Source organism: Apodemus sylvaticus, chromosome 11, assembly GCF_947179515.1.
Source record: "Apodemus sylvaticus chromosome 11, mApoSyl1.1, whole genome shotgun sequence".
NCBI lineage: Eukaryota > Metazoa > Chordata > Mammalia > Rodentia > Muridae > Apodemus > Apodemus sylvaticus.
Window position 1 is genome coordinate 76,225,247 of NC_067482.1, and position 22,573 is coordinate 76,247,819.

At 41.4% G+C, this 22,573-nt stretch overlaps 1 protein-coding gene across 2 annotated transcripts in view; it reads right to left on the reverse strand.

Moving 5' to 3' along the window:
* The window catches only part of Htt (huntingtin), a 144,407-nt gene that overhangs the window by 74,670 nt on the left and 47,164 nt on the right, over positions 1-22,573 (reverse strand). For both annotated transcript variants that reach the window (XM_052199621.1, XM_052199620.1), the window contains 16 exons: positions 21,613-21,693; positions 19,897-20,237; positions 14,898-15,024; positions 14,331-14,449; positions 13,241-13,352; positions 12,930-13,067; positions 12,064-12,222; positions 11,869-11,966; positions 10,589-10,728; positions 8,396-8,459; positions 7,870-7,970; positions 7,366-7,512; positions 5,427-5,547; positions 3,819-3,895; positions 2,511-2,662; positions 1,316-1,518 (listed from right to left, as the gene is read on the reverse strand). In XM_052199621.1, coding sequence (XP_052055581.1) covers positions 1,316-1,518; positions 2,511-2,662; positions 3,819-3,895; positions 5,427-5,547; positions 7,366-7,512; positions 7,870-7,970; positions 8,396-8,459; positions 10,589-10,728; positions 11,869-11,966; positions 12,064-12,222; positions 12,930-13,067; positions 13,241-13,352; positions 14,331-14,449; positions 14,898-15,024; positions 19,897-20,237; positions 21,613-21,693 — 2,180 coding nt within the window. The remainder of the gene's footprint in view (positions 1-1,315; positions 1,519-2,510; positions 2,663-3,818; positions 3,896-5,426; positions 5,548-7,365; positions 7,513-7,869; positions 7,971-8,395; positions 8,460-10,588; positions 10,729-11,868; positions 11,967-12,063; positions 12,223-12,929; positions 13,068-13,240; positions 13,353-14,330; positions 14,450-14,897; positions 15,025-19,896; positions 20,238-21,612; positions 21,694-22,573) is intronic.

The following is a 22,573-nucleotide window of genomic DNA, read 5'->3' on the forward strand; positions in this document are numbered from 1 at the left end:
ACACAGCAAGGTTCAGGCCAGCTGGCCCAGACTCAAAATTAAATTGTATACTTCAATTTTGTGGAATGTGAATTACCTCGATAATATGATTCCCAAATATAGGCCAGTGCAGATACACCAGTTTATACCAGAATCCAGAAAAGAGAAGGTATGCATTAATGAAAATGTACACTAAGACCAAAGGGATGCTTGTACACATGGCTATGAAGGTATACTTAGGATTTTTTTTTTCTGAGACAGGGTTTCTCTGTGTAGCCCTGGATGTCCTGGAACTCACTCTGGCCTCAAACTCAGAAATCCGTCTGCCTCTGCCTCCCAAGTGCTGGAATTAAAGGCATGTACCACTACACCTCATGTAAATTTTTAAACAAAGTATTTAATAAGGAAAAATAAGGAATAGTGAGCTGAAATAAAACTATGGCATCTCCCGTTTCTATCATGACAAGTACAAAGTGTAAGAAGAGAAGCAGGCACAGAGGGAAGGAGAGAAGGTCAGGCTCCAGCTGAGGCATTTGACACATTTGAGTCAGCCTCACAGAGCATCACCAGGATAGCAGGCACACAGAACTAAGGCTCCACAGACTTGAAGCCCCCAACAGACATGGGCACATCAGCAGCCTGATTCCCCAGCTGCCTGTTCAATAACCCATTTAGTCTGTTTAGTTAAGTCACACAGACACATTTCAAAAACCCAAGTGCCTCATGTGGTCAGTGACTACTGTCGTGGCTGGTATGGACATGGAAAATTCCCACTACGGCAGAAAGTCCCAGAGAATAGAAAGAGAGTAGATAATCCACAGGACAGCACCTTTAACAGTGGACAGGAAAAACTGAACCAGACAGTGCAAGATGTTGGAAGAAACACAGGAAGCCAAATCACTCGGGGTAAAAAGTAGCCCAGAGGATAGGAAGGCTGTCAAAGTACCCAGAAAACTGAAATGGCTGCCACAGTAGAAGTACTCTGAAAGGTGCCATCAGAAACCAGACAGACTAGACTTGAAGAATGGATGGCTCAAGAAAGGGAACGGGGTCCTGCCAAAGAGGGCCAAAGACCTCAACACGCAAGTCCACGCCTGAGCAGATGGAGGCGCTTTGTGGGTAGGATGATTCTTCAAGGGCTTTAAAGGAACCTGGGAACCTGGTTGACACCAAAAAAGAAAACAAAATAACTACATCGTTATGTTAAATAAGTGTCTGAATAAGCTAATTTCTTTACTTATAGCAAGAAATAGAGAAGGAACAGACATCTAACGTGGGTGTTCACAAGTCCAGTCATTAGGCAGATGATAATGGCTGCCTCTAAGGAACAAGTTACCTTGATGGCTGGTCCAGGAGTCACATCATCCAAGACATGAGCACAGATATTGATCACCTTCAGCAGGTGGGAGAAAAGCTGCTCTACCATGGGCACCAGAGTCCGATCCCCCAGAGCAGGCCAGATTTCCTCCTGTCTGGTGGCTGCTGAGGTGGCTTCTTCTTCAGAGGTCCATGAACTTCTCAGAGACTTGGGGGCACTCGCTGCAACACAGGCACACACATTACTCTACCTCCAATATGTGAAGTGGGAAATGGTTGTGGCCCAAGTTTCTCACTGATCTGTGCTAACACATAGATGAACTGGACATCTGAACAGATGCCTCAAACTTGCATAAAAGTGGCCTCAATCTTCCACAAAGTCACCACCATCCTCCAGCTATGGGTGTGTTCCTCACAAGGGAGGTGCAGCTGGAGACCAGGCCTGGAGACGATTCCTCCATTATGCTTTTTACCTCCTTTCTCAACTCCTTAAAGTACACTCATGACTCAGTCTTGTCCCATAAACACCTAAGCCTCCCTACAAATTCCAGCTCAAACTCAAATCAGGCCTGGAGAGCTCCATAAACATATCAATGAGAAACAGAACAAGTCTGGCACCCTATCCCCAAGTAGATTCAATGATTTCTGACTTGGCTGGCTGTATTCTCCATTCTTACTCTTGTCCTCAGGTGATATCCATAGTAACATATTCAATATTACATGATTTTTCAGTTCTCCAAATCCTTACATATGCAATACCCCAGCTGGTGTATCCTTTTTTATTAACCTATAAATCTGGACAAATAAGAACGTATGCAGCTGCTCTGCTGCTCCAGTGCTTGTCTGTCTGTACCGCCTGCTACTCTACAACCCCTTGAAGAACACAACTCTGCCTGGCACATGGCACCCAGAAAACAAAACTCAAGTGAGTTTATCCACAGTAAAATGGAAGAAAAATAAGTCACATCCATACACTGCCAAAGGTTCACTAAATTAAACCTCTTGTAATTTACACACACACACACACACACACACAAACTAAAAATACTCAGCACATAACTACTCCCTTCATACACATTCACATAAAGAGACAATATCTTAAATCTGGATTAAGAAAACCAGCTGTCTCCCAAAATAACAATTGTGTTCTTAGAATCTGAGTGCCCCTCACCAGCAAAGCAGAACTCAGCCTCAGAGCCTATCGCTGCCAGTACCTGCTAGTAAGTTTCCAGCCAAAATCAAGGCATCCTGATGGGCTGAGAGATCCAGTGGGAACCAAGCTGATGAAAGCAAGGTGAGAATCATGGAGGCCATCCCAACAGTGCAGCTCTTCCTGGACTCATCAGAGGTGCTCAGTGGGGGCACTCTGAAAGCAGACATTTCCAAACTCAAACACGAAGTTCCAAGCATACGGTCTTGCTCTTCAATGCCCCCATGAGCCACCCATTTTACCTTTTACCCTGTTTGTTGATGTGGTTTGGATTACTTAAGTCTCACTTTCACTTATGTAGTCCCCATGGCCTGGAACACACGATGCAGCCTATGCTGTATTGTAAAATGTGGCAAACCTCCTACCTCTGCTTACCAAGTTCTGAGGTTACAGGTGTGAGCCACTATCATTTTAAAACTACTAACCAACTAACACTCTTCCTGTAAATCACGACTTCACAAAAGTCACTTGGGAAATGAAATCACACAGTAGAGTTCCATGAGAAGACTGATTATTCTGATGAAGTTCGAACTTGTTTCCCTTTCTGACTTAGCAGACTATACTCCAATGTCAAAGTTGCTCAAAAAGTGCAGGACCTGTGACTAGAACCTGTAACTGTTCAGTTACAGGTTCTCAAGGAAAGAACAGAACAATCACTCCAGATGACAAAGTATGTGACTATTAATTGGCGATAAATTCATACTCAGAAGAAATCTTTAGATTTCCTTCCAGATGTGAAGGGAACCCCCAAAGTTTCTCAGTCGTCAGCACAAGTGAAGGCTTGCTCATTAGTGCTGAGAAAAGTAAATTATATCCAGATGGCAGCAGGCCCTTTACCGGGGAAATTATTTTTGTAAGGGAACATAATAGAAGCACACTATTTCCTAGAGCACACTCACAGCTCATCAAAATTCTGGATGCTACTGGACTTTCATTAATAAATAATTTTAGAAAGAATTAAACTAATGAGAATGTTTGTACCTGCATATGAAAATTCCTTAATGAGCTCACAGATGATACCCTCAGACCCCTAAAGATGCTTACAAGCACCTGACATTCATAAGAGTCACAATTGTTTCAGTGTCCCCAACAGTTCCTTCACCAATTTCACACATTTCACATGGCAGAGACAAGGGATCCAAGGTATATTTTTCAAAAAAAAAAGGCAAAGAGACCCAACCTAAAAGGAAAAGGAGAAGACAGGAGGGGAGAGAAGGGGAGAAAGGGGAAAGGGGGTGGAGTGGAAGAGAGACCCTGCAGCTATGCTTGTCCTGGGTGGGTAGCTGACTGGCACACTGAGGAATGCACATACCCACAGTGCCATCCTAAACTCCAAGTGCAAACTGGAAATGCGGCTGAGAGAAGACACAAGGCTTCACAGCATCCAAACTGCAGAAGAAAGGAATGGAAAAATCAGACCCACACACCACCAAAGCTTACTGAATTATACACACAAAAAAACAAATTAAAGAAAAACTGAGAGCTGTAAGTAACAACAGGGTAGTCACCCTACCACTAGACCCTGCATGTTTCACACAGCAGAGCTGGACATGGTCAGTAAAATGAGAGCCCACAGACAGGTAATCAGCACCTCCTGCTAGGAACTCTAATTGTCCAGGGAGACTCAAAGTCTCCCTAGAAGTTTCTCTCTACCTCCCTCAAGACATAAGCTCAAAATGATTAAAATAACCCTCCAGATCAGACCATGCTTTGACATGTGCAGATCACAATTAAAATGAGTCTCATATCTTGAACAAATTTAAATTTGAAAGGCATTTAGTTACAAAGACAGCTGAAATCTCAACTGTGTGATTCTCAACAAAGTCCAAGTAATTCCATTGAACAAATAAGAAAGAAATTCCATTGAACAAATAAAAGTCTGTCGAGGACCCATTACATAATAATTCTGCATAATATTCCTCTTTCTGATTTTAAAAGTTACATGTGATTATTTTAGAAAATTTAAGAATACTTGAAAATTGTAAGAAAATCAAAGTCACAATCCTAAAAATCATTCTATTCTGCTTGTCCTTTTTCTGAGTTTGTAAAGACTGTACACATATGAATATTACTTTTCTAACCTAGAATCAAACTACATTTCCCAGATGATTTTATTCTATCTCTGTCATTCAACATTAAAACTTAGGTTACATGTCTCTATATCATTAAAATTCTCCAAAGCAACACATCAACATGTATCTAACATATTACTATATGTTATTTGGTATTTTATTGTAATTGAAATATAATCATTCTTAGATTCTTATATATTAGTTCTTTTCCAATTTTAATGTGATTAACAAAATGTAGTTGGCATTTCTGGTCTACTCCTTTAGTATACATTACAAAGTCAGAGTCAATTATTCTAGAGGCATTCTCAATTCAAATTATGAGGTTTTTAAATTTATAGTTAAATTATATTTATGCCACGTGCATAAATAAAGAGTTCAGAGGAATTGTGGGCTCTGTTCTCTCCCTTCAAATGTATGGGTGTCCTAGGGATCCAATTCAGGTCATTAGGCTAAAAACCAAATATCTTTACCTGCTGCCCCATCTGGATAGCCTGTTTTAGATAATTTTTATTTTGTTTTATGAGATAGGATTTCTCTGTGTAGCCCTGGCTGTCCTGGAAATCATTATGTAGACCAGGCTGGCCTCAAACTCTGAGATCTACCTGTCTCTGCCTTCCAAGTGCTCAGATTAAAGGCATGAGCCAACATCACCTAGCCCAATTTAGAACTTTTATTTGATGACTTTCTAGATTGGATCAATTATTTACAATGAGTGTGTGTTACTTTGGAGTCTGTTGAAAGAAGTACACTTCCTTATAAAACACCTCAAGAGAGAGACCTCAAACAGGCCCTTCCCATTGTAAAAGACATGCAAGGCAATCATATTAAGCCCAAGAGAGGAAACTTACGGTGAGTGCCCGTGTTGTTGATGTAATGAGTTCATGAGAAACTGCAGCAACAACTCTTGAGAGGTTGTTTTCCATGGTGACATCTGTTATACTTGGCAGTAAGCTATAGCCTCTATAGATTCTAGTAAGAAAAATACAGAGGCTCTGATAGCATATATTTTTCATGATCAAATGACATTTGAAAATTTATGACTAAGATCCAGAAGAAAGTAAAGCAGCCTTGACTTAAGAGTAAAGAGGCTGAGAGTGAGGCTGGGTCTGGCTCAGCAGGGGAAAGCTTGCTTAGCAAAAGGCCTTCCTGAAGGGACTAGAATACTCATCATTTAAAAAAAAAAAAAATGAAAGAAGAAGAAAAGAAACGCCTGACTTCTCCTTCACTAGATGCCCCCACACATTATTTATGGTGTGCTGCTGGTTGATTTTTTTTCCCTTAAGTTAAAGATGAGAGTCATTTAGGAGTAATAACTTTAAAGTTTGATGAGTTGAGTTCCCAATTCAGGAAAAAAAAAAATCAAATTACCATGTGAGCTTGGAAGTCATTTGGTTGAGTTGTGTGTTTGTTGTTTCAAATCATGAAAATAGACAGGTATCCTGCAAATCCAGTCTTAAGAATTTAAAAGATAGGTGTCCCAAGGGCAGGCTTCACTATTCTTACTGGAATCTTCCCATGGACCCTGTACATTCACTGGAACCTTCTTGCTCTGCCAATCTACTTGCTAGGTAGGAGAGTTATGTGGCGAATGGACCCTGCCCATGTGCTAGCAATATAGGCTTGAGAATCAAGACTACACACACAGCAGTCTGACCCTTGGCATCAGCCCACCTACTCATTAGCTAAATTCACTAAAGGAGTGAAACTTCTCCATGGAGAGGTTTTAAGATGGCATCTGAAATTCACAAACGAAAATGCAATTATCAGATGAGGAACTTAAAGAACCTACTGCAAGACTGAGGACATTACTGTTATATGACTGAGAAGAGACTTAACCACAGGGGGGTGTGGCAAACTATGATATCAGATAAATATCCTGTTAATGAACAAAGGCCTCTGCTTTTAGGGGCTGCATGTGGTTTTAGGAAAGAGACCAGGAGAGCGGGTACCACTCTCGAGAGCGAGGCACACTTTGCTCACAAAGCGTGGTGCTGTGGGCAGTGTATCTGGTTATGGTGCTGTGGGCAGTGTACCTGGTTATGGTGCTGTGGGCAGTGTATCTGGTTATGGTGCTGTGGGCAGTGTATCTGGTTATGGTGCTGTGGGCAGTGTATCTGGTTATGGTGCTGTGGGCAGTGTATCTGGTTATGGTGCTGTGGGCAGTGTACCTGGTTATGGTGCTGTGGGCAGTGTACCTGGTTATGGTGCTGTGGGCAGTGTACCTGGTTATGGTGCTGTGGGCAGTGTACCTGGTTATGGTGCTGTGGGCAGTGTATCTGGTTATGGTGCTGTGGGCAGTGTACCTGGTTATGGTGCTGTGGGCAGTGTACCTGGTTATGGTGCTGTGGGCAGTGTATCTGGTTATGGTGCTGTGGGCAGTGTATCTGGTTATGGTGCTGTGGGCAGTGTACCTGGTTATGGTGCTATGAGCAGTGTACCTGGTTATAGTTCTGTGGGCAGTGTATCTGGTTATAGTTCTGTGGGCAGTGTATCTGGTTATGGTGCTGTGGGCAGTGTACCTGGATATGGTGCTGTGGGCAGTGTACCTGGTTATGGTGCTGTGGGCAGTGTACCTGGTTATGGTGCTGTGGGCAGTGTACCTGGTTATGGTGCTGTGGGCAGTGTACCTGGTTATGGTGCTATGGGCAGTGTATCTGGTTATAGTTCTGTGGGCAGTGTACCTGGTTATGGTGCTGTGGGCAGTGTACCTGGTTATGGTGCTGTGGGCAGTGTACCTGGTTATGGTGCTGTGGGCAGTGTACCTGGTTATGGTGCTGTGCAGTGTACCTGGTTATGGTGCTGACGGAGAAGTGCGAGGGCGGCTGGGTCTCATGCATAAGAAGCTTCAGGTAAACACTGCTTTGATCTCTTGCTACAGCCACGACTGGATCAGCCTGTCCTTGGTCACACTTATAAAACAGCTTTGGGACAAGCCTGCGGTGAAAGAAAAACTGATCTACTCAGAAGGCACGTGAAATTCACCCATCACCACACTTTTCCCCAGAGAGAGAACCCAACCTATGCCCTTGACAGCCTTCAGAGCTGTGCACAGCAATTACATCCAGGAGGTAGAAAGAAGCAGAAGCCTCTTTCATTCTTAGTGCTCATCTCTCAACTACACAGTTGACAATGAAAGCACATTAGTTTTACAATAAAAGGCTAGTGATTTGTTTCTTCAAATTATCACTTGAGTAAGTTTTTTAAATAATTAAATGGGATTCCTTTTGCCTCTCCCATTGTCTTACTATATCTTTCAACCAAAGAGTAAAGAGATAAATACTGGGAAAGCACCTTGTTAATGATGTTGCTGCAACATGTCGAACCCTGGGGTCTTCATCTCCAAGCAAATAAATGACCACATTATTGAGTACTCGTTCTTGTAGTTTTAGAAACTTTAGAGACAGAAAATAAAAATAAGTTTAATTTCTATAATGTTGTTTTTGTTGTTTTATTTGGGGGAGTTTGGATTTTTTGAAATACAGTTTCATTATGTGGTTTTGGCTAGTCTGAAACTCACTATTTAAGGTTGGCATGTACTGAACTCACCAAGATCTGCCTGCCTCTGTCTCCCAAGTGCTGGAATTAAAGGCATGGCCACCATATCTAGTTAGTTAAGGAAGGCACTTTGGAAAGCTAGTCAGGATGAACTCAAGATGACTTATTTTAAATCCATTCCATATACTGACAAACTTCATGACATAAAGTGATAAATATATAGCACAACAGACATTCAGCAGGACTTTACACCACTGGGAAGACCCTGCTAAGACAGTGTCCAGAAGATAGGGCCCACAGTCTCACAACATGAACTGCTTACCCCTGTATAATGATGAGCCCCTCGGTGTAAACTTTCTGCTTTTGCCTCCAAAAAACTCACCAGCCTAACAAAAGAGCACAATCAACAGAGACGTCATTCATTTAGCAGACACAGTGCTGGCCTGTAGCCCTCAAACAGCTCAACATGAAAGCAGTCTCTCAGAGGCAGCGCAAATGTCTTCTATAAATTCTTGACTAAACAAGTAAGCACTGGATAAACTGTTTTTCATCAAAATACAAACCTACTATTTCAAGAGTAAGAGTTCCATGAACGAGATTAAACACAGAGAGGACAAGCATGATGAAACTCCCACCCAAATGACTGGCTGTGTGCCCCATTCCACAGTCCTGATTGCAAGGACAGAATAATCCTTCTTTCAGAGATAGTCTGAAGATGAGACACAATAATCCACAGGGCCTACAGTGGCTTTAAAAATCAAACGGGCTGGAGAGATGGCCCCATGGTTAAGAGCACTGGTTGCTCTTCCAGAGGAGCAGGGTTTGATTCCCAGAAACTACAGACTGCTTGCAACTGTCTATAACAAATTCCAAGGGTTGCAACTCCCTTTTTTGGCTTCCGTGGGCACTACATGCATATGATACACACACATACATGCAGGAAAAAACAAAAACAAAAACCAAACAAACAAGCAAAGAACAGGAACCACACACACACAAATATGAATAATAAAGGAACATTTCCTTTCTAAAAGAAACTTAAAAGAAACTGCTAACTAAAACTTACTCTGAGGAAATAAAAGATACAATATGCTAGGTTTTGAAATTTTTGGGTTTTGGGTGGGGGCATTTAGTGTTAAAAAATGTATTTAGAATTATCCAGCTGGACTCAGTTTAGATAATCTCAATTATATTTGCAGCATCCAAAGTGTCATAATCAGGAAGTAGTCAAACATGCTGTCTTCTCTCCATCAGGCTGAGGCGGGTGCTGACTTTGGCCACATAAGTGTCACAGAGTTATCTATAGCCTGCGAGGTCCTATTCTTGTCGGTCTTGACACTTTCAACCTTTATTTCTCCGAGGAGGGTCCTGGAGGGTATGTGGCCTGCCCAAGGGGACGTGGGTGATACTAGAACACCTTCCTTACTGCCTCCAGGACCTTCACCATCTTCACTTTGGCTTCAGTTTTGGGAGGGGCAAGTTTTCTACTTCACTTTCAGCACCATCCTGGCAAAAAGCCACCTTTGTCTGTGAGACAGGGACTCTCCCTACTAAGCTAGGCACAGTGGTGGCCCAGCAAGGCCCATGGACCCAGCCCCTCCATTTCTCCAGCACTGTGGTGACCACCACGCTGCTTACACATGGTGCTGCTATCAAACTGAAGGTTTTTTTTGGTTTTTTTTTTAATATTTATTTATTTATTATATATATGTAAGTACACTGTAGGTGTCAGATCTCTTTATGGATGGTTGTGAGCCACCATGTGGATGCTGGGATTCGAACTCATGACCTTTGGAAGAGCAGTCAGTGCTCTTACCCGCTGAGCTATCTCTCCAGCCCCAAACTGAAGTTTTATTTGTGTGGCCATCACCCATCTCCCCAGTCCTCAAGTTATTTTTTTAAACGGTAACAAAATACCATTCAACTATCTCCCTTAAATCAGAATAAAGTACATTAAAAACGAAAAAAAAAAAACAACAACAACAACAAAAAAAAAAAACAAGCAGAGTTGATAGCCTGTTTAAAAAGTTTGAAACAAGGTTTCTCAAAATAAGCAAACAAATAAACAAACAACTCAGTGGAGCTAGAGAGATAGCTCAGCACTTAGAAACCCTTTCCTGTCTTCCAGAGAACTGGAGTGTGGCCCTCAGCAGCTGTGTTGGGAGGCTTCCACCGTCTAACTCTGCTCTAGGGATATGACGCCTCTGGCCTTCTCAGGCACTTGCATGTGCACAAACCCACATGCCCAATATAGGCATATCTGACATAATTAAAAATAAGAAAACTAATTCTTTTTACTCCTGCCATCTAGAAAAACAGGACAACCAGAAAATTTTATCTTATTTAAAATATCAAAATCTCCAAGTTCAGAATTCAATAAAAACTATCCCCTGTTCTCTAATTAGACCACAGATGATCCGAACAGGTAGTACACACAACAGCCATGCCAACTGCAACAAGCTCAGGACTTTTAATTTTTAATTTGAACTTCTGAATCGGGACTTGGCTCCCTTACCTGAAGTCAATCTCTGCAAGAGTTTCCAGCAGTTCAGTCCTCACCAGCCAGTAGGAGCTGTTCTTCAGAGGCAGCAAATCAATAAGCAGTTGTAATCCCAAGTCACTGTAGCTGCTGCTGCAAAGACTCAGGACACAGTGCTGAAACCCCAGCCCACAGCAGAAGGCATCAGGTCAGACACCTCACCTTACAAAAGGACTCTTATGCATGCTCCTGTTTTGTGCTAGTCTATCTTTAAGAAGCAACAAGAAGCAATACAGATTCCCAGAAGTATTCAAGATACATCTTTATCTTACTATGCTGAGTTTAAAAGTAAATGTGACCATTACCCAGAACTTTTGTTTCTTTCTGCCTGTGATTACTCCCCTTGACTCTTGAGCCTCAATCTCAGGAACACTACCAATTGGTTTAGGGGAAGATGACACTACATAATCCTACCACATGTGAAAAGAAGTCTTAGGCCCAGCATAAGGAGAAGAGACCCATATCAAAGAGTATCTCAGATGTGAGTAGACTTTTTTGATGGACAAGGAAGGAACCAAAGTGGATCTTATATTGCTATAGCACCTACAGCCTCAGAGCTTGAAGGCATTAACTATCCTGTAGTTATCCTATACATGGATGACACATGTACACATCCCAACACAGCACCTGTGCTGTCAGCAGGCCTCCTTGGATCAAAAGATACAACTGACTGAAACTTAACTTAAAAAAAAAAAATGGTGCTTGGGCTGAAAAGATGGCTCACTGGTTAAAAGTGCCTACTTACTGCTCTTTTGAGGGACCTGAGGTAGGTTCCCAGCATTCACATCAGGTGGCTCACAGCCACCAGAATTCCAGTTACCGGGGATCCAGTGCCCTCTTCTGGCACCTGTTGCTATTGCCCTCACAAAAATAAACTAACTCTCTCTCTCTCTCTCTCTCTCTCTCTCTCTCTCTCTCTCTCTCTCTCTCTCTCTCTTCTCTCTTCTCTCTCTCTCTCATACACACACACACACACACACACCATTAAAAATATAAACTCGGTAAAAAAAATTAGAACTAGAAAAACATTACTTTGAGGTCATTAAATTTTTTAAAAAAGATGACAGTCCCTTCCTGAGACTTAATCACTGTTTTTGTTTTGATTTTCTCTAGTTAAGTTTTCTGCTACTGAATGAAGCTGAGTGGTAAATCCATAGAAAGAACTGTTTACAACTTATGGAATGTGAACATTGAGCTCCAAATTTCACAGTATCAATGGTAAGCTCAGAAGAGTTTATGTGAAACATTATACTCACCCTCACAGCTGTGCAAGCCAACTTGCAAGTAACAGAAGATTCATCCTTCAAAGTTTTCTGCAGTAAAGGGATGCAGTCCACCAGAGAAAATGTATTTCCTAACCATAAAAATGAGCAAGAAATATCTCATCTCTATAGGAACATGAACATGGGAACAGAGTTCAGAAAAGACACCAGGACCAACTGTCCTGTTACCTGTCAGAGTTCTGATGTTGCCCAGCCAGTCACCAACACGGAGGCGGGACCTGCTGAGGATGGAGTAGACAAGGGTCCCACAGAGAATGGCAGTAGCTCCTCGGACCTGTGGGTCTCCATGATCAATGTAGTTCAAGATGTCAGAGACATACTGTTCCTCTGTGGACATAAATGGCCCAGTCTGTACCTTCTCCACAATCAAATGTATACTACAAATGAAGCTTCATTCTCAGAAAAGGAGGAAGAGGGAACATTTTACATGTGCAAAGGACCTGACTATAATTTCCTAAGTAGTAAAAGATGTTTGGGGTTTAAAGTTTCTAGAATCCTCACATTGAAATTATCTCAATATGTCAGAATTTCTAAATTGTGATTCCAGGCTGTCAAATTAAAATCAAACTTCCAAGATTTCTTTTGAAAATAAAGATTAGAAACAACCAATCTAGTATATATTTGTTAACTTTAAACTCAATAACGCAGATTTGCCTTGTCACTCAAAGAAAGAAAGATACTTTCTACTCCACAACAACAGCAGGCAGGGTGTGGTGCTGTACTGACCAGGCCTACCCTGAATATGGATGTGGCCCAGAGCAATTTTACAATGCAACTTATGATTTAAGAAGAAATAAAGTATGTGTATAAATAACTTTTACATTTCCAGATTTCTGCTTTATGACTTATGTGGTCATGTATGTGTAAACTACACATAAGGGGAGGCATGAGACTAACATGACAATATGCATATCTGGAGAGCTCTAACAGCTGAAACATACAAGCTAACTAGAAACACTCACTACTCTAAGACAAAAGAAGGCAAGACTAGGAGATAGTTTAAGCACAAATTAACTGGTGAATTGTCAACATACCGGTACTTTCCATGGTATTAAGAGGTACTTTGTACAGTTTGCTGAAGAAGGATTCTGGATGAAGGGCCACAGCTGCACCAATACAGCTGAGGGCCAGGGCCTTCACACTGACTCTTACATCTCTGTCTGGAACCAGTGCTGCAAAGGAACCACCCAGGCCCCTTTAGCCTTTTCCAAGAACAAAACTCAGCCCTCTCAATCCCTCCTTCTGTCAGCAGAAATGGAAAGTAAACTTGACCCAGTAACCCAGCAAACTGACTTCTGAACCCATGAGCGTCCCCTCAACAATGCATCTACTCTGCTGTGCTTACCTTTCTTTTCACCAGTTAGCAAAAAGGAAGCAGATAAAAGACGGACACAATGTACCAGAGGAGCAGAATCACCATCAGTAGACTGTCCTATGTCACCTTTGATTCGGCATGGCTAGAACAGAGAAGTGAACATTTGATTCACTAGTTCAGTCACAAAAATAATCCACATCAGGGTGCTAGAGACAGAGATGCCTATACTTGGCCCCTCAGTGGCTGATCTCAAACAGAATACAACTGGAACTCTGAAGCACAGGGCCAAAGGGTGTGTGACAAGAGACAAGACTAGTATGGCCCGTTGGACGGGAAGATGCTAAAACACAGCCTTCAGGAAGTGCTGTTCATATCTGCAAGTCACAAGTGTCTGTGACTATGACACAAAAACTGCCAAGTCTACATAGTGAGACCCTGTCTGAAAAGATACTCCAACACACACACAAACCAAAAGACACTAGGCAAGTTCAAGGGTCGGAAGGAGACAGAAGAGCACTCTTCAAAGAAGTCATTTTGATGATACAATTAAATGACACATGTATGCCTGACTTTAAGGAATTTAAGTTAACTGTAAATTTACATGTAATGTGTGTGTAAAGCAAACAGAGAAAGAGAGATGTTTTAATCAGTTGAGTGAGCAAAAGTAAGAACTGCTGCAAAGCTTTGCACAAGCCTCAGAGAATACAGGATATCAGGCAGGGCAGAGCTCAGCACAGGGCGCATCTGTGGAGGGAGGAGTCTCTGGAGGCAGAACTAATGCTTCTATGGAAAGACTCAGTGAAACAGTATTCGGCAAAACCAGAACGGGGAAGTGGGAAGGGGTGGGAGGGAGGACAGGGGAAGAGAAGGGGGCTTACGGGACTATCGGGGAGTGGGGGGGGCTAGAAAAGGGGAAATCATTTGAAATGTAAATAAATTATATCGAATAAAAAAAAAAAAGAATTTGGGTATCCCTGGAGAGGCAAAAAGGACCGAGGTCTGGGAGTATCCAGTGTTTCTAGGGTAAAGAAGTAAGTCCAAAGCTAGGAACAAATGAAATAGCAAAAGCCAGGGAAATCCCAACCCTGCACACACAAGCTGCTCCTTCCATGAAGCTCACCTTGCTTTCTGGGTCACTGGCTTCAGCAACCTCATCTCTTGATACAAACTTATCTACACTGCTGTCCGAGGGCTGCCTGCTATGGCCCATTCTTTCCAACAAGTGTGCCTGTTGAAGAGCTTTAAAAATAGAAATCATAATTAAGTGACAAGTCCAATTAAAATATGCATATATTTACACAGAGATAATATATAAATACCAATTTAAATCAAGTCCGATTATACCTAAATTGCCATTATCAATTTGAATTGAAATTCAATTCAATTTGAATTGAAATGAAAATTAATACCATTTTCAATTAAAAAAAAATAATGATACCAAAAGGTTTCCTCTTGAAATAAAGATTAAAAAAATGTCTTGCTAGGTAGTGGTGCTTCATGCCTTTAATCCCAGCATCTGGATGGCAGAGGCATGCGGATCTCCCAAATTCAGGGCTAGCTTGGTCTATAGAATAAGTTCCAGGATAGCTAAAGCTACACAGAGAAACTGTCTGGAGAAACAAAAACAAACAAGAAAAGATGAAGATGTCTAGGCTGAAGACATTGCCATCATATAAAGTGAACTTACCCAGAGAAGAGTTTCTGAAAACATCTGAAACATCACCAGAAAGAACACCTGTGGCTTCCTCCTCAGTTTCCTCCTGGAGCTGTCCTATCTGCATGCCTAAATACTGGCTGTCGGCACCATCTAACACCTGTACAGACAAAGGGGGACTGTCAGGCAAAAGCCCTTCAACATGGAGGAAAAGCCACAAACAGAGCTGAGCACGGAGAATGCAAAGACCATGTTGCATCAGTGACACGCACAGAAGGCAAAGGGCAGCTACCTATTTGACGGTTCTAGGTAAACGCATGTAGAAAGGCAACAAGCAAGAGCGCTTCACTACCATGCTAAGAAAAGCTCTGCTGTGGAGTGTCACCTGGGCAGGGAGGTTATTTACGGCAGGCCTGCACAAGATAGACAGGTAACATTCTGGGGACAGGCTTGTGGAACCTGCTCCTTCCTTAGGATATGTAAGTGGTGAACGATCACTGGGATAAACATACCTTTCCATGGTATAGATGCTTATAAGCTGCCCATGCCCTGGTAGATAGCCCGTAGCTTGTACTCCTTTTCAGTAGTGCCAAATAAACTAACTGGTTTGTCAAACTAGACTCAGGTGGAATTATTACTTTGGTCTGTCACTGGTATCCTATCTGTGGTAATCAGACATTTGTTCGTCTCCCCCAGGAAAAGGTCATACCAAGCTTTTATAGCTCTAGAAAACCTAAAGAAATTTTTGTCTGTAAACATTTTTGATATTAAAAAAATATCTTTAAAAATAGACATAATGTTGGAAAGAGAGGTAGAAAGTAGATCTGGGAGTAGTTAGGCAGAAAGATGAGGGGTAAACCTTAAAATACATGCATGCAATTCTCAATGAGTTAATATTTTTAAAACAATCTTGTCTTCATTGTACAGTAAGTTAGAAACAAAGACAAGGTTTCCAGATAAGAATCTAACAATAGGTTATCTGTACTAAACTTATAAATACTCCACAGATCCAGACAGATTCTGTGGTAAAAGGTTGCTGGAAAGAACAGCAAGGTGAAACCAGAGAGCTCAAGGATGGGACTGCAGCCCAAACTTCGTAAGGCATCTAAGAGAGCCATTTATTAGCTTCTTCTCTATGTAATCTAACAACCTCTTTTGTTTGTTTGGTTGGTTGGTTATTTGTTAGTTTATTTGTTTGGCTGTTTTGGTTTGGTTTGAGACAGGGTTTATCTGTCTTGGCATTCAATTTGTAGACCAGGGCAGCCCAGATCTCAGAGACACAACTTGCTCTGCCTGAGTGTTCAGATTAAAAGTGTGTACCACCATGCCCGACTGACCTAAGATCATTTAACCCTTAAGAAATCCTGTAGAATGTACAAACAGAACCCTAGTTTCCATTAGTTGGGGTCTCTTGTTGTGATCTTCCTACTCTATTCTGACTGTCTTCCCCACCTATCTGAGACACCCACCAATGCATTTGAAAAGCATCTTGATTTATGCATTTCTTGCTTCTCTCCTCCTCCTCCTCCTCCTCCTCCTCCTCCTCCTCCTTCTTCTTCTTCTTCTTCTTTTTTTTTTTTTTTGTTATAAAAACTTCACCATGTTGTCACCACACTGGAACACATAAACTATAATAACCTGAACCTATGATCTTGGGCCACAGTTTTTTGGCTTCAGGAAAAATTTACTCTTATCCCCTATCAGGTGAGAGATGCATTTCTGTATCAACAATTCCATATTGAAAAATGTTTTGTATCCATCTGAAACCTCTTGTGTAATTTACCTGAAAAACTGAGCAATAGAGGCTAAGGATAGGGCTCAGTGGACAAAATGCTCACTGTATAAGCATGCCAGGCAGAACACTGTCCAACTGCCATCCAAGCTCTAGGGATTGAGAGGAAGTAGATAAAGTTTGTTGACCAGCCTAGCCAAAAAGGTAATCTCTAAGTTCAGTATGAGATGCTGTCTCAAAAAATAAGGTGCACTGGGTCTGGGGAGAAAGCCTGGTGGGTAATAGCGCTTGTTCTGCAAACATGAGGACCTAAACCCAAAACTCCAGAACTCAAGTAAAAGTCTAGGAATACCCGCACAATGAACCTCAGCGCTTGGGTCAGAATTGAGCAGATAGGTAGGTCCTATAACCTCACTGGCCAGCCAGCATAAAAAACTGTGAGCTTCTAGTTCACTGAGAGACCCTACCTCAAGGCAATAAGGGAAAAAGTGATAGAGAAAGATACCCAAAATGCTGTTCTGCCCCTACGTGCACATACACAGGGATCAGACGCACACTGCTTTGTATACAGTACATTCACACAACATACTTACACAATTGTTCTGCATCATGAAAAACATATTCCAAAATTTCCAATAAAAGACAATCTATACAATCAAAAGCAACTAAAATTAGATTTCCTATACTGTCTTTCCTTCAGTGGGTTTACCCAGCCTCTCCAAACACAGACTAGCGCTGAGCAAGTCAACTGATGCATTTCAATGTCATAAGGAACACCTGTTGGCTACTTGGAAAGGTAGAATCAGGTTAGAGATTTGCAGTCATATTTTGTGTGTAAATGTGTGAGAGTAAGACAGAAAGAGGGAAGGAGAAAGACAGAGACAGGATGAGGGAGGGAGGGAAGGAAGGAGGAAGAAAGGGTGAGAATATATGTGTGATGTTTTGAATAGGTATGGCCCCCATGGACCCATGTGTTTGAATGATAGGTTCATGGGGAGTGGCACTATAAGGAGGTGTGGTATTGCTGGAGGAAGTGTGTCACTCTGGGAAAAAGCTTTGAGGTCTCCTATATTTAAGCTTTGTCCCAAGTGGAAAGAGTCTCTTTCCGATGCCTATAAATCAATATGTAGAACTCTCAGATCCTCCAGCATCATGTCTGCCTGCATGCAGCCATGCTTCCCACCATGATGATAATGGACTGAACCTCTGAAAGGGTAAGCCAGTCACAATTATATGTTTCCTTCTCAAGAGTTGCCCTGGTCATGGTGTCTCTTCACAACAATAAAACCTGAACTATGGGGTGGGGTGGGGTGGGGTGGGGTGGGGAGGTAACACAAGCAAACAGTAGGTATACACATATTTATAAGCATGGGTGTGGAGGTGAGAAGTCAAGGTCAGGTGTTTGCCTCAGTTGTTCTCTCCGTTATGTTTGAACCAAGGTCTCCGGTGAACCTGGAGCTCACCCATTTGGGATAGACTAGCTAGGCAGCAAGGCCTTGTCTCTACCTTCCCAGAGCTAGGATTTCAAAAGTATGGGACCACAAAGACCAGCTTTTGACATGGTATTGTGGATCCAAATTCATGCTTGTGTAGAAGCAACTTATTGGAGCCATCTCCCCAGCCCCTGCAGACACAACAGATACTCATTTCTGACCTGAATTCAGTGTATGGCATCCATTCCAGTATCTCATTTATATTTCAGAAATACTGGGTGCAATATAAAATTTAGAAGCAAGCCAAAATATCCTACTAGATTCTTAATAAAATATATTCTAGGCTGGGCACAGTAGCTCACACCTTTAATTCCAGTACTTCGGAGGGAGATGCAGGGGGAATCTCATTGAGTTCAATCAGCCTGGTCTACAAAGCAGGTTGAGGACACCCAGGGCAATTATACAAAGAAATCCTGTCTCAAAAAAACCTATATATAGGTTCTATATAGAATATATGTGTGTGTGTGTGTATGTGTGTGTGTGTAATGTGTGTGTATGTATAAAATGTATTATGTAATATATATTCTATATAGAATATATTCTACAGTACGCATATATCAATATATATGCATTTTCTACAGTAGCTAAGCATTTAATTATATACACTTAAAGTTGGATATAAAACTATTCTAAGTTTATAACCAAAAGAACTGAAAGCAGAGTCTTAGAGATATTTTGTAGGCCCATGTTCACAGTGACATTATTCATAATTGCTAAAATGCAAGGGTAACCTACATGTTTACTAATAGATGGGAGGATAAGCAAAATGTAGTCTATCCATACAATGGCACATTATTCAGCCCTTAAAAAAAGGAAAAGTCTCACACAAGCTACCTGGAGGCATTATGTTAAATAAGCCAGCCATAGAAGAATAAGTACTTCAAGATAAACATACTACTGGAGGACCTACAATCATTACACTTGTACTACAGGAAACAGACCACTGGTTCCCAGAGGAGGGCATAGCCTTTACACAGATCAAGGTTTCAGAAAGTGAAGACATGATGGAGGTGTATGGTCGTGATGAATATACCACTGAACTATAGGTATGCTCTATGAGATAATTTTGTTGTTATTTTACTACACTAAGAAGAGAAAGAGGAAGAGGAGAAGAAAATGGCTATTCAGAATGCAGGCCAAGTGTGGTTCATGCCTACATTCCCAACAGTCCAAAGATAAAGAAGGCAGATCTCAAATTTAAGGTCATCCTGGGCTAAGATTCTGTTTCAGAAATATAAAACAAAAACAAAGTGATGAGCAAGTTAAAAAAAAAACAAAACAAAAAATACTCCACAATTCAGTACACACTTGCACCAAACATTCTGATTACACAGTCTTTGAAGTGATTCCTGTCCATGAACTCAGACATCACAGGGACAGAAATATGTGCTACTTTAAAATGGAATGTGGTATAAATACACCGAGAGGTCAAAAAGTGCTAAAAATAATACAGAGTACTAATATCACCACCCACATTAAGACCACAGATACTTTCAAAAGCAAATCCTTGAAAAATTGAAAGTAGTTATTCAAACAGGCCTAATCAGGTATTAAAAATATGTCATATGTACAAGGTGCATATAAGTAACCTCACATTAATCTCCATGGCTCAATACAAAAGATACTAGGCAATTTCTTCAGTGAAGGCATCCAAGAAGAAAGGCCAAGTTCTTTGTTAAGCATCTGAGCTGGGAGCCTCTTACAATTATGTGTAGTAATACAGAAAAATGAGTAAGAGAGTCCAAGTGTGAGCATCGAAGACTAAGATCAGAAGACAAAAGAACCAGGGCGCTCTCTGCCTACTCACAGTTTCAGAGCTGTCAGAAGGAGTCACAGCGGAATCAGGTCCTTCAGTGGTGGTCTGAGAGCTGTCACTGATGGGTGACGAGGCCTGGGTCCCATCGTTCAGGTCCATGGCAGGGTCAGATGGGACAGCACTGAACTGGCTGGAGCTGTGGCTCAACATGTCCTCCTCATCCCCATCAGTAGCTGTACTGGTCAGGTCACAGCCAGACAAATCCACAGAGTCTGCTTGAAGTGTGTGCTGGGACCTAGGCTGCTCAGTGATGATGTCGTGACCAACAGAACTAGGAGTGGAAACACCCGAAGAAGCAGCAAGCTCTCCACCAATCTCACTCTTCACAGAGGCTAAAAACACAGAGAAACTCAGTTGTCAAATGGCCAGAGGAAACAGTAGCTAAGGAATCAAATTGTGCAAAATAACAAAAAGTTCACTGTGCTGAAGGTTAACTATTAAACAGCTTGGAGCATAGTGAAGAAACAGTAAAGCAGCACAGTTCAGCTGAACAGGCAAATTCTTCATGGCTGGGAATATTTTCAAATGTGTTCCCACACAAGACCCAAGTTGAAGCTCTTAATGCATCCCTAAAGCCACACACAGAATGTGTGTAAGTCAGAAGCAGCTGGACAGGACATAAACAGATGCCCAGGAATTCTCAATAAGCAACAGAACACTAGTGAACACACGCCCTTTAGGATGAGCTTGCCTTCTTCCAAGTCCTGTTCATCTCCACTCCAATCCTAGCCTCCTCTAGGATAAACACACTCCATCTTTTCCTAGTTTAATTTTGAAATTCCCTCTTACAAACACTATGTGAGATCAAAATCACTTCAGTGCCATTCTTTATTAGTAAAATCCAATATGTAACATTTATTCATCCTTAAACGTTTGGAAGAACTTGCAAAAATAAAAAAGTGGTTCACTTACAGTGGAGAAAATGAAAGGTGATGAGGGTTGGGAACAGTGAGACTGTACTAATAAAAGTGAGCTTTCAGAATACTGACAGGATGGTTTGTTTTATAAAATGAAACATTAAATATAAAAACAAAATCACTTCAAAACCATGAACAAGGTATGAGCAGTGGCTCCTGATGAAGGCAACTGGGTCACAGGCACTTGAGTTTTACACAAGACTAGGCAGCCCAAAATTTTTGTCCTGTTGATTTGTTTATCTTGTAAACAGGGGGAAAGTCCACTGACATTATTCAGGTTTTCATTCCCAAGGATCTTTGTCTTATTTTTATTTACCTAACAGTAAACATAACCAAAGCTGTTGGCATTTTATCTATTTATTAGTGTCTTAAAATAATACCCGTGTTTTATAGAGAACAAATATAATCTTACCTAACCACTTGCAAGCAAAAAATATATTCAAGTTAAATTACCCAGACAGTTCTTCAACCCACTGTCCTGATCATAGACAATTTAATTCATGAGACAACTCAATCTATCATCTGCTACCAAAGATATGCTCAAAGATAATAAATCAATTTTTGAATAACCTAAAGCAAGAAAAGCACATAGCTAAATACATTTAGAGTGAACGTTATAAAAGCAGCGGAATTATGAAAGCCTTTTTGTGAGCAAGCCACGCTTGCGCCCCCCCCCCCCACACACACACACAATGCTGTGTGCAGGCTGAGGTGCTGAAAAGGGCACAGATGGCAGATAGTAACTAGAGGCCGACAATGGCAGCTCCTGGCTGCCAGCACCACCGCCTACCTGCAAAGGCTGAGCTGCTGACATCTGACCTGGACTCTGAATCATCTTCCAAGGCTTCTTCCTCTCCTAGGAGCACTTTGCCTAGTAAATAATACAGCAACATTCTTTTTTAATTTTGCTAAAAATAATAGGTTTTTTTTTTTTTTAGATCAAATAAATAGTCAGACATGATGGAGCGCACTTTTACTCCCAGCACTCAGGAGATAGAAAGCATGCCAATCTCTACAAGTTTGAGGTCAGCCACATCTACACAGTGAATTTTAGTCCAAACCAAAGCTACATAGTGACTATCTCAAAAAGCCAAAGTCAAATAAACATATATTCTGAATTGAAAATCACATGCGTATTTAATTTACCGTAATATGACTTATCTATCAGGTATTAAATATTACAATGCTACAGAATGGAAAAAAGAGTAACTTTTAGAATACTGTAAAACCAGTAAGAGGCAGAAGTAATTACTACGGAACTATACCACAAAATAACTTTTTATTGATTTAGATTACTATTGCAGTTAAATAATTTACTATCACTTAATAAATGAATGAGTAGCTTATGAATGAAAAGGTCCAATTCTATCAGTCAGGCCTTGGGATATCCATGTGCTATTGGAATATCCATGGCAAATACGAAGTTGCATATCAAACTCCTACATGTAAATAAGTCACTTTCATTTTATTATCTTTTTAGGTCTACACTATAGTTAAGAATCTTTCTGTTGCTTATGTTGCCTCTCACCATCTGGTTATCTGTGGTGTTAGCTGGTCTTGCTGTCTCTGACTGTGGCTTGTCCTTCCCAGGAGGGGCAAGCACTCCTGGGAGACTAGCCCTCTCTAGGAAGAATTTGGGTATGGAGAGCTATGGCACAGGGTCGGCTCTGGGGTACAGATGGAAACCAGAAGGATCCTGTCCCCAGCAGTTCCTTGGTTCCTGGAGGGTTCTGAGGATTCCAGGAGGGTCC